The sequence below is a fragment of the Engraulis encrasicolus genome, chromosome 20, assembly GCF_034702125.1.
Source record: "Engraulis encrasicolus isolate BLACKSEA-1 chromosome 20, IST_EnEncr_1.0, whole genome shotgun sequence".
Taxonomy (NCBI): Eukaryota; Metazoa; Chordata; class Actinopteri; order Clupeiformes; family Engraulidae; genus Engraulis; species Engraulis encrasicolus.
In genome coordinates, this window is record NC_085876.1 from 26,651,052 (window position 1) to 26,663,551 (window position 12,500).

A 12,500-nucleotide genomic window follows, 5' to 3' on the forward strand; every position below is an offset into this window, starting at 1 on the left:
ATCCACTGCTGGGGTGCATTTCTCGAATGCATAGTTGTTAGGCAGTTAGCAACTTTGGTAGTTGCCAACGGGAAATTGCATTGCAAATAACAAAGTAGCTAATGTAGTCAGCAACTATGGTTTCGAGAAATGCACCCCTGATTTTTGCATGTTATGGAGTCCTGTGGTGGTGGCTGGAATTGCAGTCTGTGCTCTGCTGCCACCTACTGTCAGGAAACGGTAGCTCAGGTTGGGCCCTCCAAATATTACTTCAGGTTCATTTCTAATATCTAATCTCCCGTCCTTCCCTTGTGGTTCTGGCCTTGTGATGACGCCGTGAGGCATCATTGATGATAGAAGTTGAATTAAATATGCTGCAAAACAGCAAATCCTCTCCCAAATTTGTTGTGCCTACAGTAGGCTGACAGCAGGGAAACTTTGTTTTCTCCAGGGAGACAGGGACTCAGGGAAGCACAAGGCCACAAGCACTAGGTGAGGACAGGAGATTAGAAAATGAGATGGTTCCTTTATCTACTCCTACTAACTACTAGTGGTTCTCAACATTTTTTTTTTAAACAAACGCCCCCTTGACCTCATCATAAGCCTCCCAACTCCCCCTGACCTCATCGTAAGTCTGCCAATGCCCCCTCTTAGTATTGAAAAATAGAATAGACTAATGCCCCCCAATGGGAACTAAGCCCCGTCCCCAGTCAGCTGTATCCTTCTCTACGCCCCCCTAGGGCTCCCAAGGCCCCCTGGGGGGCTGCAGCACCCCTGTTGAGAAACATTACTCCACATCTACTCCATATACTGTATGTGGGAGGACTCATTACAAGTAAAGGTGTCTTAAATGTTGATTAAAAATAAATACTTTGCAGCTGACCTGTGTGCAATGTCTAAGTGATGTATATCAAAGTGCTATTTATTGATGACAAAAATGTATATATTGACATGATTAGCTGTTGCATATGATGCATCATGATTAGTCTGGTGTTTTTGCTTACTCTTTTCCAATGCTGAATTTACTTAAACAAACAGCATTGCGGCCAGTGTGGCCTATCTCAAGTCTTCTAAAATACTTAACAAAGGTCACACTGGTCGAAACATTGTTTGTTTAAATAAAAAAATCCAGCATTGGACAAGAGTGTGCGGTATCTTCCCTCTGAAGTGAACAAGTACCCGCTACGAGCACCTCGAAACCTCTGATGTGCGTTTGCTTCCTCCTCCAAAAATAGTATGGTGTTTTGCCGTGTTGTGTTTCTAAATTCTCTTTCCTTGTCAGAACATCAACATCATAAGTGCGTGGCCATAGTGATGCCGTTTATCTAGCAGAGATAATGATCAGAGGGCTTTTCAGAGATACAGTCAGAGATTCTTTAAGTATAGAGATATGCCAACATAATAGGTTTCTATGGGCACCTAACTTGACCAGTTTCCGGTCTGCCTAAAGGGGCATGTCATAATGCTCCTAGAATGAATAGAACAGTCCTTAGGTCTGCCTAGGTCTGCTTAAAGGGGGATTCCCCCCCCTCCCCCATGCAATAATAGAACCAGGAAACAATGGGCCAATGGAACCTCTCTCTCTCTACTCTCTCTGATACAGTTATCAGAAACAGAGCTCTCGGTTGTAGGAAGAGTGGGCTTGTATGAACCGCCTCTGTGGGCTACCAGACACAGCCACAACCAATTAAATACTAATTCCAATGTGTATTCGTATGTTTTTCATTGGACTCAGATTTTTCCAGACCAGGGAGGACTGTGAATGGCCAGGTTGGCCAGATTGGCTTCGCTTAGTAAGAAATTCTGTGTAGCTTAACTAGACGAGCTATAACGATGCACTCAGTTCACATTTTGGTTCTATCACGATTTTTGATCTACGGGCCAATACACCCCACGCTTTTTTAAATGTGTCTTTTTGCTGATCGTTTAGTAGAACAATACAATATATATAATTCTGTAAAACATAATAATTATATTGATTTGAAGCTTGGAAGCACTATCACATCATATCATGTGGTTGTTTTCTGGACTGAAGGGTTACAGAACTTCGCAAAGGGCGTATCGTGATACTGCATCATGACACAGTATCGTGACTCATGTGTCACGATTTCTCGGTTTGGCTACAATATCGCCCTATTAGGTAACTAGTATAGTACCGGTGAGTCGAAATGGTATAGGTTAGTGATATGGTTGTGAAAATATTGACTCTCTTCAACTCTGTGCAGTTCAGTGTTGCATCTTTTTGTCTGTGTTCTGGTTGTGAGTTCTGTAACTGTATGTGGTTCAGTGGTGTGTCTTTTCGTGTGCGTTGTTTTTGTGAATGCAACGGTTGATGTACTCAAACTGTATACTTCTCAGTGTTGTAGGTAACATACTTTTTTGTATGGGATTTTCTGTGAGTGCAGCAGCTTTGATTGGGCCTGAAGCCTTTATCGATAGGACTGGATGATCTCTGAAATCTTATTTTAGATTTTATCCCCCGTGTCCATCAGGTCCATCTGTGCACAAAGCCAACGGGACCACGGCACATGCCCAGGTGACATACCCAGGCAATCTTACCCACCGAGGTGAGTATTAACACACACGCACGCACGCAAGCACGCACGCATGCACACAGGCATGCACGCACGCACGCACGCACGCACGCACGCACGCACGCATGCACGCACGCACGCACGCACGCATGCACGCATACTCAGCAGTATAGGGCTATTGCACACACACACACATGCATGCACGCACGCACGCACGCACGCATACTCAGCAGTATAGGGCTATTACACACACACACACACACACACACACACACACACACACACACACACACACACACACACACACACACACACACACAGGCACACACAGGCACACACACACAGGCACACGGCGTCAGAATGGGCACGCTTCCCTAGTCGCAGCACTGTGAAAGTCATGGAAAACTACATCATGCGATTTACGCAGAGCAAGTTCCTTTTCGTGGTGCGCCAAGCCCTCAGTCACAGTCGCCAGTGGGCCATGAAGGGGGAGAGGGGCACGCCAGCGGTGCCAGAAACAAACTTGTGTCACTCTTTTCTGGCTGGGGGGAGAGGGAGAGGGGTGGCAGTGCATTCCTTACTATTAACTTTGTTTTCCGACCCTTTGGGGAAGTCAGGGATAACCAATATAAGGAATCTGATTTGGAGCCCTTGGTGGAAGATATGTTGTATATGTTGTATTCTGCCGTGTATGGCAGAGAAATGGGCCACTGTAAAGGTTGATGTATTAGTTTAGTTAAGTTTATTTGATAGGGACAGATATATAACATGTAGGTTGCATAACAACCAAACAGAAAGCATCATAGCATTTATAGCCAAAAGCTCATTTCCAATGCACGTCCCTAGAAGGGCTATTGTACTGTAGGTCAGGGTTTCCCAAACTGGGGTGTGTGCACCCCTGGGGGTGCGCGGCCTGCCATTAGGGGGTGTGCGAGCTGAATAGAGCAATGGTGGATATGTGTGTTTTATATCTAGCATTAATGAATATTAATTTGTTTTAAATTTTATGGTGAAATTTATGCTGGAAGGGTCCATCTGAAGTGCAGTTTAACTCCTTGACTATTGGAAAAAAGGATTCCCCAAAACGATATAGTGCATAATGTGCAGTGAATGCGCAGTAAATCCATACTTGCGTGGCTATCAGCACACCATAAATTTGCTTGGGGGGTGCACGAACCACATTGAAATGTACAAGGGGGTGCGCAGGGAAAAACGTTTGGGAACCACTGCTGTAGGTATGCACACATCTACAGTGTAAGGTCTGCTATTGCATTAATCTATAGTACTGTACTGCAGAGGTGGTTGTTATCATAGATCCTGTCCAACACGTACCTTTAATGTTTTAAGACAAGGCCCTTGTTATTTTTGCTGTTTGCTGTTACCAGGATGGCAATGACCGTTAAAAGCCGTAATGTAGGACCAAACACTCTGTGTAATCGAGCACATGACATAACAGTGTCATAACAGTGTGGTAATGCAGTCATGCATGTGTCATAAACATTATGTCAATGGCATGAACATTTTATGACTATGAGACATTCGGTTATGGTAAAGATTGCCCTAAAAGTGTAAACTTTTCATGACCATAACATGTTTATGACTTTGACATAATGTTTGTGTCATGACACTGTTTTGACACTATTTTGACGCTGTTATGTCATACGCACTGGTATGATGCCGTCATCAAGTAAAGTGTGACTAAGTCTTTTCAATGACAAGCACCTACCGTTCCTCTGGTGACATTATGAGGCTACACCGTCTTCGGTGTTATATTACACTGCACATTTTTCATTATTTGGTCCGTGACAAGGACATCATAATTCTGTGAGTTCATTTCAGGGTGATGCATTCTTATCAGGAACGGTTAGGGGAAGGAACGGCAGTATCTTCAGGATCTGAAGCACACCGTTGAAGATAGTGTTAAAATGCCATCCGGCTGATAAGAAATGGAATTGCACACCTTAAGAAATCCGTAGTACTTCAGAAGCACTTGAGTGTCAAAGTGGTAGTCAGCAAAGCACAGGTGGTGGTGGTTGCGGGGATGGGGATGGGGATGGGGGTGGATAGTGAAACTCTACATGTGCATTATATCAGCGGTTCTTAACCTGGGGTGCGGGCACCCCCTGGGGGTGCGCCAGAGATTCCAGGGAGTGCGCAGAATTTGTTTGTTTTGAGGCTGTGACCAGAATTATGCTTGCAAACATTATAGTTAGGTGAAATTAAGGCCATATTATAACATGTTATGGTCCCCATTTTAAGTCATTAAGGTATTGATTAATGTCTCAAGCAAGAATCATTGTAATTGATCACGTAAAACATTTTTTGTGCATACGTACGTACGTACGTACGCGTACATACGCGTACGGAAGTTTGTGTTGGGGGTGCGCGGCTTGTCTTCGGCGCACAGGAAAGGAGGTGTGTTAAGTAAAAAGGTTGAGAACCACTACATTATATCACTGGCTAAATAGAGGACAAACCCAATACAGTGCTGTATGCAGGGCCGCTGACAGCTTTTGTTGGGCCCAGGACAAAGTCATCTGAAAGGGCCCCCTACCCAATAATGTAATGGGGACCCAATTCTGGGACCCCTGTCTCCCTGGACCCGGCATAACATACCCTTTTGTCCCCCTCTGTTGGTGGGCCTGACTGTGTGTGTGCCTTTGACTTCAGAGCTCATACCGTATGTCGAGGTGACTACTGGTAAATGCTGATATCTACTTTTTAGTATGGTACCTAAAATAGCATGGTCTGCTTGTCATTTTCTCGACGGCATTCATTGCCTCATTTCTAGCAAATCCTTATACTGCAGTTAATTTTGCGTAGAGAATTCAGCTGTGCTGGATTGAGAAACATTTGTTTCCCCAAAGGTCTAGTGTTTCCTGGATTTTAAAATGATTGGAGCTCCCTGTGCTCGATTACGAACGTCTGGTCGTGATTTATGCAGTAAGCTTGGCTATCCTGCAAGGCCACAAACATCATAAATGTCAGTCTGATGTTGACATCACACACGTGCAAGAAATCTGTAACTGATACCCAATTTACACCTGTAGACATGAACTGTCTGGCACACTGTACTTTATCTTACCCAGTCATCTTCCCTTAGTGCCTATTTGACTCCTAGGAATTGAGGAACAGGTTCTGTATGTAGGAGGTAGATTAGTCATTTCTTATTAGAACAATTCATAACTGAAAATATTAGCAAAAGATTAGCAAATTAGCAATAATAAAACATTAGCAAAAGTGAGGTACAAAAAGCACAAATAGAATAAGGAAGTTCTGATTTAAGCCAGAAGGAGAATATGTCCATCTCCTCAGTCGCTTGCATGGACATTCACACTTCTTGCATTACCCAGAAGCTATTTCAATGTCAAACCTTTTAAATATTAAATGCTGTATTGGCTATTAGAATATGTCATAACATCCACATTTATGTATGAACTTTAAATTGTATCATATATAATTTCATTTCAATAGTTCGTCGAGCACGAAATCTCCTTACTTTCGAATGTGCAATGTACAAACTCCTAAATAAATAGCATAAGGATTAAGACTAGTATACACTGTGTGCAGAATTATTAGGCAAACATGTTTTTTGACCATATTGTCCATTTTATGCATATTTTCCGCCACCAACCTCTATGGACATGAACACCTATTGGATTTAAGCATTCCAGATCATGCATATTTGTATATTAAGAGATGGCGTGATCGAAGGAGCCCAATACCCTATATCAGGTGTGCATAATTATTAGGCAACTTTGTTTTCCTCTGGGAAAATAGGCCACAAAAGAGATCTAACAAACTCTGAAAAGTCTATAAACAATTTTGAAGTCTTCCAGAGGGATGTGGCTGTCTTGAAATTGCCCAGATATTGGTCATATCCATCTAATGCACCGTTACGAAGCCATCAGTTTCACATGCATTGTGCTCACGAAGTAACTGCCGGATTGAGAAGAATTGAAGGTCAAACTACCACAAAATTATTACCCTGCAGTGCTGTTATATTCCAGAACTGAAACCTACATCGAGTGTCCAGAAGAACATTGTATTCAGCACTCAGAGACATGACCAAGGTAAAACAGGTTGAAACCTGAAGACCACTCAACAAGAAACGTAAGCCAAGACGGTGTCAAGAAAGGTCTTTAGACAATTTTGTCAATGGTTTTATGAACTTGTGAAAGTGACTGTTAATGGACCAGATCGATGAGCCCATGGCTAGATCGGTAATGTGCACACTCAGATGAGTTCCTGAGTTCTACTCAAATGCCAGCAGAATACTGCATAAATACCATTGTCTTCTTGAAAGTTGCAAACTTTTCCCTCACAGATCCAGCTATGGGCTCATCCACCCTGTCTGTCAATAGTCACTTTCACCAGTCCATAATACCTTCGAAAACTCTGTCCTAGGGTATTTCTTGACCCAGTCTTGACTTAATTAACTTGTTAAATGGTTGTCTGGGGTCATCCCTTCTTACCTTTGCTATGTCTCTGAGTGCTCAACAACCTGTTCTTCTGGACACCTGATGTAAGTTTGCATTCTGGAATATGATAGCACTGCAGGGTAATAATTTTCTTGTAGTTTCACCTTAAATTCTTCTCAATTTTTGGCAGTGACATTTCATGTGAGACTGATGACTTTGTAACGGTGCATTTGATACTTCTGTGCTAACGTGACCAACGTCTTGCCAATTTCAAGAGAGCCATATCCCTCTGGAAGATTTCTAAATTGTTTAAGGCCTTTTCAGAGTTTGTTAGATCTATTTTGTGGCCCATTTAGCCAGAAGAAAGCAAAGTTGCCTAATAATTATGCACACCGGATATTGGGTGTTGGGCTCCTTTGATCACACCCCATCTTATTATACACATATGCATGATCTGGAATGCTTAAATCCAATAGGTTTTCATGTTCATAAAGGTTGGTGGCGGAAAATATGCATAAAATGGACAATATGGTCAAAAAACATGTTTGCCTAATAATTCTGCACACAGTGTAGACCTAGTGATTCCACAAAGCCTTAGTTCTGCATGGCCTGATCTTGAAATTAACACTTTTCTGCCCCCCTCTTCTAGATTTGTACTACTTTGTGTTTGCACCAACACTGTGCTACGAGCTCAACTTTCCCCGGTCGCCTCGGATACGTTTGAGGTTCCTCATGAGAAGGCTGTTTGAAATGGTGAGTGAGAACCCTGGACGTGCAGTTACTAGCGCACCACACACACACACACACACACACACACACACACACACACACACACACACACACACACACACACACACACACACACACACACACACACACACACACACACACACACACACACCACACACACAGAAGTTGACAGGGGGACAGACGGCTCAGTTATCCTGGGCCCAGGGAGAAAGGGGCCCCAAAATTTGGTCTGTATTTAGCAGGGGGCCCTTTCAGATGACTTTGTCCCAGGCTTTGTCAGTGGCCATGCACACACACACACACACACACACACACACACACACACACACACACACACACACACACACACACACACACACACACACACACACACACACACACACACACAGACACACATCAAGTGTCTTCCAATTCACCTTGGCCCTGTTATTAATGTGTATTATGCAATGTAATTTGTTATATGGTCGCTGTTGAGAATGTTATTGTTTGTTTCTTTCGACAGCTTTTCTTCATACAACTGCTGGTGGGACTGATACAACAGGTACTGTATGCTATCTGTCTTATTTTCCAGTTGAGTTTGACAAACATACTGTATTGCCAAACATAATTTCCAATATGCACATGCTTTACATTATATAGCCTATTTAGCATGCACAGTATTTGGTATAACTGTGGTTGTAAAAATGTCACCTTCACTAATAGAAAGACATACTAATGCTAAATTGTAATGTTGATTTGCTGTAAACTCATCTGTTTTCCATTGCAGTGGATGGTCCCCACCATTACAAACTCCATGAAGCCTTTTCAGGTCTGTCCCCCTTATTCCTTGTTGTGTGTGCAATCAGGTAGTTTTCAGTCGTTCATTTCAATTCATTAATTCCACTCATCCATTTGTTGTCCTTATCATCATCAGTCATGGTATTATGAAAAACACAATCCACTTGTTAACCAACTGGTCCGTGGAAGTGGAAATTGTTGATTAATTGTGATGTGATCGTGGTGACTTTAGACAATTTAATTCGACACGATAAGAAACAGGTATTGATCTGGAGTGATGAATCGATGAGCAGCCGTTTAATTGCTTGACATTTTCTGAAATGGGGATATGAATGTTCCATCTTCTCAGCCATTTTGATTGATTGCTTTGTCCTGGCTTCTCACCCCACAGGACATGGAAATCTCAAGGATGATGGAGCGACTGCTGAAGCTCGCAGTGAGTATGGGATGGCGCGACACGAATGCCGCACACACTACTGTACAGCAGTGGTTTCCAAACTGGGGGTCATGACCCCTAAAGGGGTTGCGGAGGTCCTGCCAGGGGGGTCACAGAGTGAAGGGAATGCTTGCATTAAACCTGCACAATTATAGCCTAGAAATCTAGACGCCCATAGCGACCGCAAATTGATTTTGCTGTAGGGGTTTGGCTCGCCAGGCTAGGCTAGCACAATTACATACCTGTATACACGTGTAGCCACACACACACAAAAAAACATTTTGCGTCTGGAATATGATGTGGGAGGTTGGGTCTTGAATATTTTCGCCAGCAGAAAGAAGTTTGGGAACCCCTGCTGTACGGTACAACCCGAGTTCTCAATGCCTGATTTAGGAAGTTCAGGTTTTGGCAATGTAGTCAAGTAGCTGATGTACCTGTTTTGAGTATTCATTACGACCGTCTGATTCTGATTGAGCTGTTCGAGTTATATTTTGTTCAAGGTGGTTGTTTTATTCCATTGTGGTTTGATGTGATGATCTTTCACTCCAGTCCCCTCGCCTCGCTCTCCTGACTCACACATTTGTGTTTTTGTGCTCCTCTCCACTTCTCTCCTTTCCTCTCATCTCATCTCCTCTCCTCTCCTCTCCTCTCCTCTCCTCTCCTCTCTCCACTCCTCTCCTTTCCTCTCCTCTCCTCTTCCCTCCTCTCATCTCCTCTCTCCACTCCTCTCCTCTCCTCATCATCCTCTCCTCTCCCCCACTCTACTCAACTCTTTTCTCATCTCCTCTCCACTCAACTCCTCTCCTCACCCTCCTTTCCTCATCATTTTCTCCTCTCCTCTCTCCACTCCACTCCTTCCCTCACCCTCATCTCCTTTTGTCTCCTCTCCTCTTCTCTCCTCTCCTCTCCTCACCCCCCTCTCCTCCTCCACTCCTCTCCTCTCCCCTTCTCTCCTCTCCTCTCCTCTCCTCCTCCACTCTCTTCTATCCTCACAGGTCCCTAATCATTTCATCTGGCTGATCTTTTTTTATTGGTTTTTCCACTCCTCCATGAACTTTGTGGCAGAGCTGATGCAGTTTGGCGATCGCGAGTTTTACCGAGACTGGTGGTAAGTCACTGCTACGGGACTATTATTACATTATATTACACTTTGCTGACACTTTTATCGTAGTGAATCCCAGTTATTACAGGGTATTGATTACAGTCCCGGGAGCAATATAGGGTTAGGTGCCTCGCTCACGGCCCGGGCACCTCATGGATGGAGGTGTAGGGATAGAGCCTGTTCCTAAACAGTAAAATAAATCTGGTGTTGATATTCCAAAGTACACTTATATATAACTCCATATAGAGTATTTACAGTACTGTAGAGAATCAAATGACCCCATCAGTGGAGTCAAAAGTCTGCGTAATATTTTGCAGATGACCAACATAATTTCAACCCAACAGCGAGATAATTACTTGCCCACTCTGCTCCAGTTTGCTACTAGAGTTCAGTAGTTTCACATCCCAGTGTTGATATTTACAAAATATTGAGTAGAATTAAAATTCAAAATGTTAAACTGACCTAAGAGTAAAATTCACACTTTTTTTTTAGATGAACCAAATGATGTCTGAAATGGAGTTCATTTCAACTCTTCATGAGTTATAGTACCACTGGTATTTTTCTGTGTATTAGTCAGGGTGGGATTCAAAGCTGCAACCCTAATATTCAACCCTAATATTCAACTGCTCAACATTATCATTTGTGTTTGTTTTACATATAAAGTGTGTAATACTTATAAGCACTTTAACTTTGAGATTCCTGCCTAAAAGAAAAATGTTGATGTTGAACAGTAAAACATTGCAAGACAGTTAAACGTTAAAAAGTAAGTTGCCCTGCTGCTTTAAGTTTGTAAGTTATCTCAACTTGAGGCTTATATTTCTGGCATCTCAGAAATCGAAGTCTCAAGTTGTGTTCGCTTAAAAATTTAAGGCAGCACGGCAACTCACTTTTTTACGTTTAATTGGCTGCAATTTTTTTGCAGTGTACTACACAGTCATGTGTATAGGAGGACCACAGGAGCAAAGCACAACAGAAACAAAAGCTTTTGTTGTGCTGTGTTGATAAGGGGCCAGAAGCAGGTTCTTTATCTGTGGGTCTCTTTCAACGCGTGTCGCAATGCTACAAGCTTTCATACTCGTGTAATGACAACGTGATGTTTACAGGTCTTACCTGTATGTCTCTCTGTGTGTGTGTGTATTTTGAGAGTGTAGCAGTGCTGATCAAACGCTATGTGTCAGGTCTTTGTTGTCGTCAGCCCTCCTCTGGTTTGGTGGCCGAGCCTTGGCAACACGGATGATTGACAGATCAGTGGTGCGAGTCGTAGCGAGACATTTGTTTGAGAGTTTGTTTGTCGTTTGTCGCAGTCAGAAAGGGGCCAAAATGCACTGTCATCACTGCCACATCACAAAACTTTTCTCCTCGGCCTCTCTCAGCTCGAAAGAGACATATTCCGAGACTGGCTTGGCATCGGACGTGTGTGTGTGTGTGTGTGTGTGTGTGTGTGTGTGTGTGTGTGTGTGTGTGTGTGTGTGTGTGTGTGTGTGTGTGTGTGTGTGTGGGTGTGGGTGTGGGTGTGGGTGTGGGTGGGTGTGTGCATGTGTGTGAAAGAGAGAGAGAGAGAGAGAGAGAGAGAGAGAGTGGAAAGAAGAGGGATTTTTCCCTCCTTGTCCACCACGAAGCTTGTCTATCCGATGTTGTGTCTTTATTCTCAAGAAGAGCTCTCTCTTTGGAGGATTAACTGTGCGCTAAATTCAACTCTTGTCTGGGGTGGCTTTTTTTTGACAGAGACGTGTCCAGAGGAAGTCATTTAGCAAGGGCTGGCTGAAGCGAAAGGCGTCGCCAGCCTGCACAGGGGCTGATAAGAGAGTCGTAAAAATGGCTGACATCACCAGGGAAATGTGGAATAGGATGCATAGGGACCGTTTTATTTATTTCTTTATTTATTTTCTAGCATCTCTTTTGGGGGCATGGATTGCCGTGGGTTGGGGTCGCCTGTGCGAATAAAACTTTTATATACTGTGCGTGTTCGTGTGTGTGTGTGTGTGTGTGTGTGTGTGTGTGTGTGTGTGTGTGTGTGCGTGCGTGCGTCTGTTCTGTGTCTGCTGTGTGTGTATTGACTTGTGTTCTTTTTTTCCTCTTCCCAGGAACTCGGAATCTGTCACATATTTCTGGTCTAATTGGAACATTCCAGTCCATAAGTGGTGCCTCCGGTGAGTAGATCCACTACAGTAGTCGCTTTTTGAACTCCAGCCGCAGCCGTGCGGAAACTCATTAGGCTGGATATCAATGGCTGTTTGTTGTCATTAGTGTGTATTAATAGCATTTACACATACAGCACATGTTGGCAGCTGTCTGACGAACTTAGTTGCGACAGAGACGCCTCACACGGAGGGCTGAGCAGTCAATTGATTGTGATCAGTGGCGGTGATAATGCAGAGATCAATCACGACGATGATTATCCAACTTGGCCATGTTTAATTGAATTAACATGCATTGAAGTTATTTGTACAAGCCTGATGCTATAAATGACAAAAAAGTAGGCTGTGGCGTTGACTGTGGCT

At 43.4% G+C, this 12,500-nt stretch overlaps 1 protein-coding gene across 1 annotated transcript in view; it reads left to right on the plus strand.

Annotated features, from left to right (window-relative positions):
- The window catches only part of dgat1a (diacylglycerol O-acyltransferase 1a), a 36,165-nt gene that overhangs the window by 17,381 nt on the left and 6,284 nt on the right, over nt 1-12,500 (plus strand). The window contains exons 8-14 of the mRNA XM_063185683.1: nt 2,472-2,546; nt 7,584-7,687; nt 8,187-8,225; nt 8,451-8,492; nt 8,853-8,897; nt 9,893-10,005; nt 12,084-12,149. Of these exons, the coding sequence (XP_063041753.1) occupies nt 2,472-2,546; nt 7,584-7,687; nt 8,187-8,225; nt 8,451-8,492; nt 8,853-8,897; nt 9,893-10,005; nt 12,084-12,149 (484 nt within the window). The remainder of the gene's footprint in view (nt 1-2,471; nt 2,547-7,583; nt 7,688-8,186; nt 8,226-8,450; nt 8,493-8,852; nt 8,898-9,892; nt 10,006-12,083; nt 12,150-12,500) is intronic.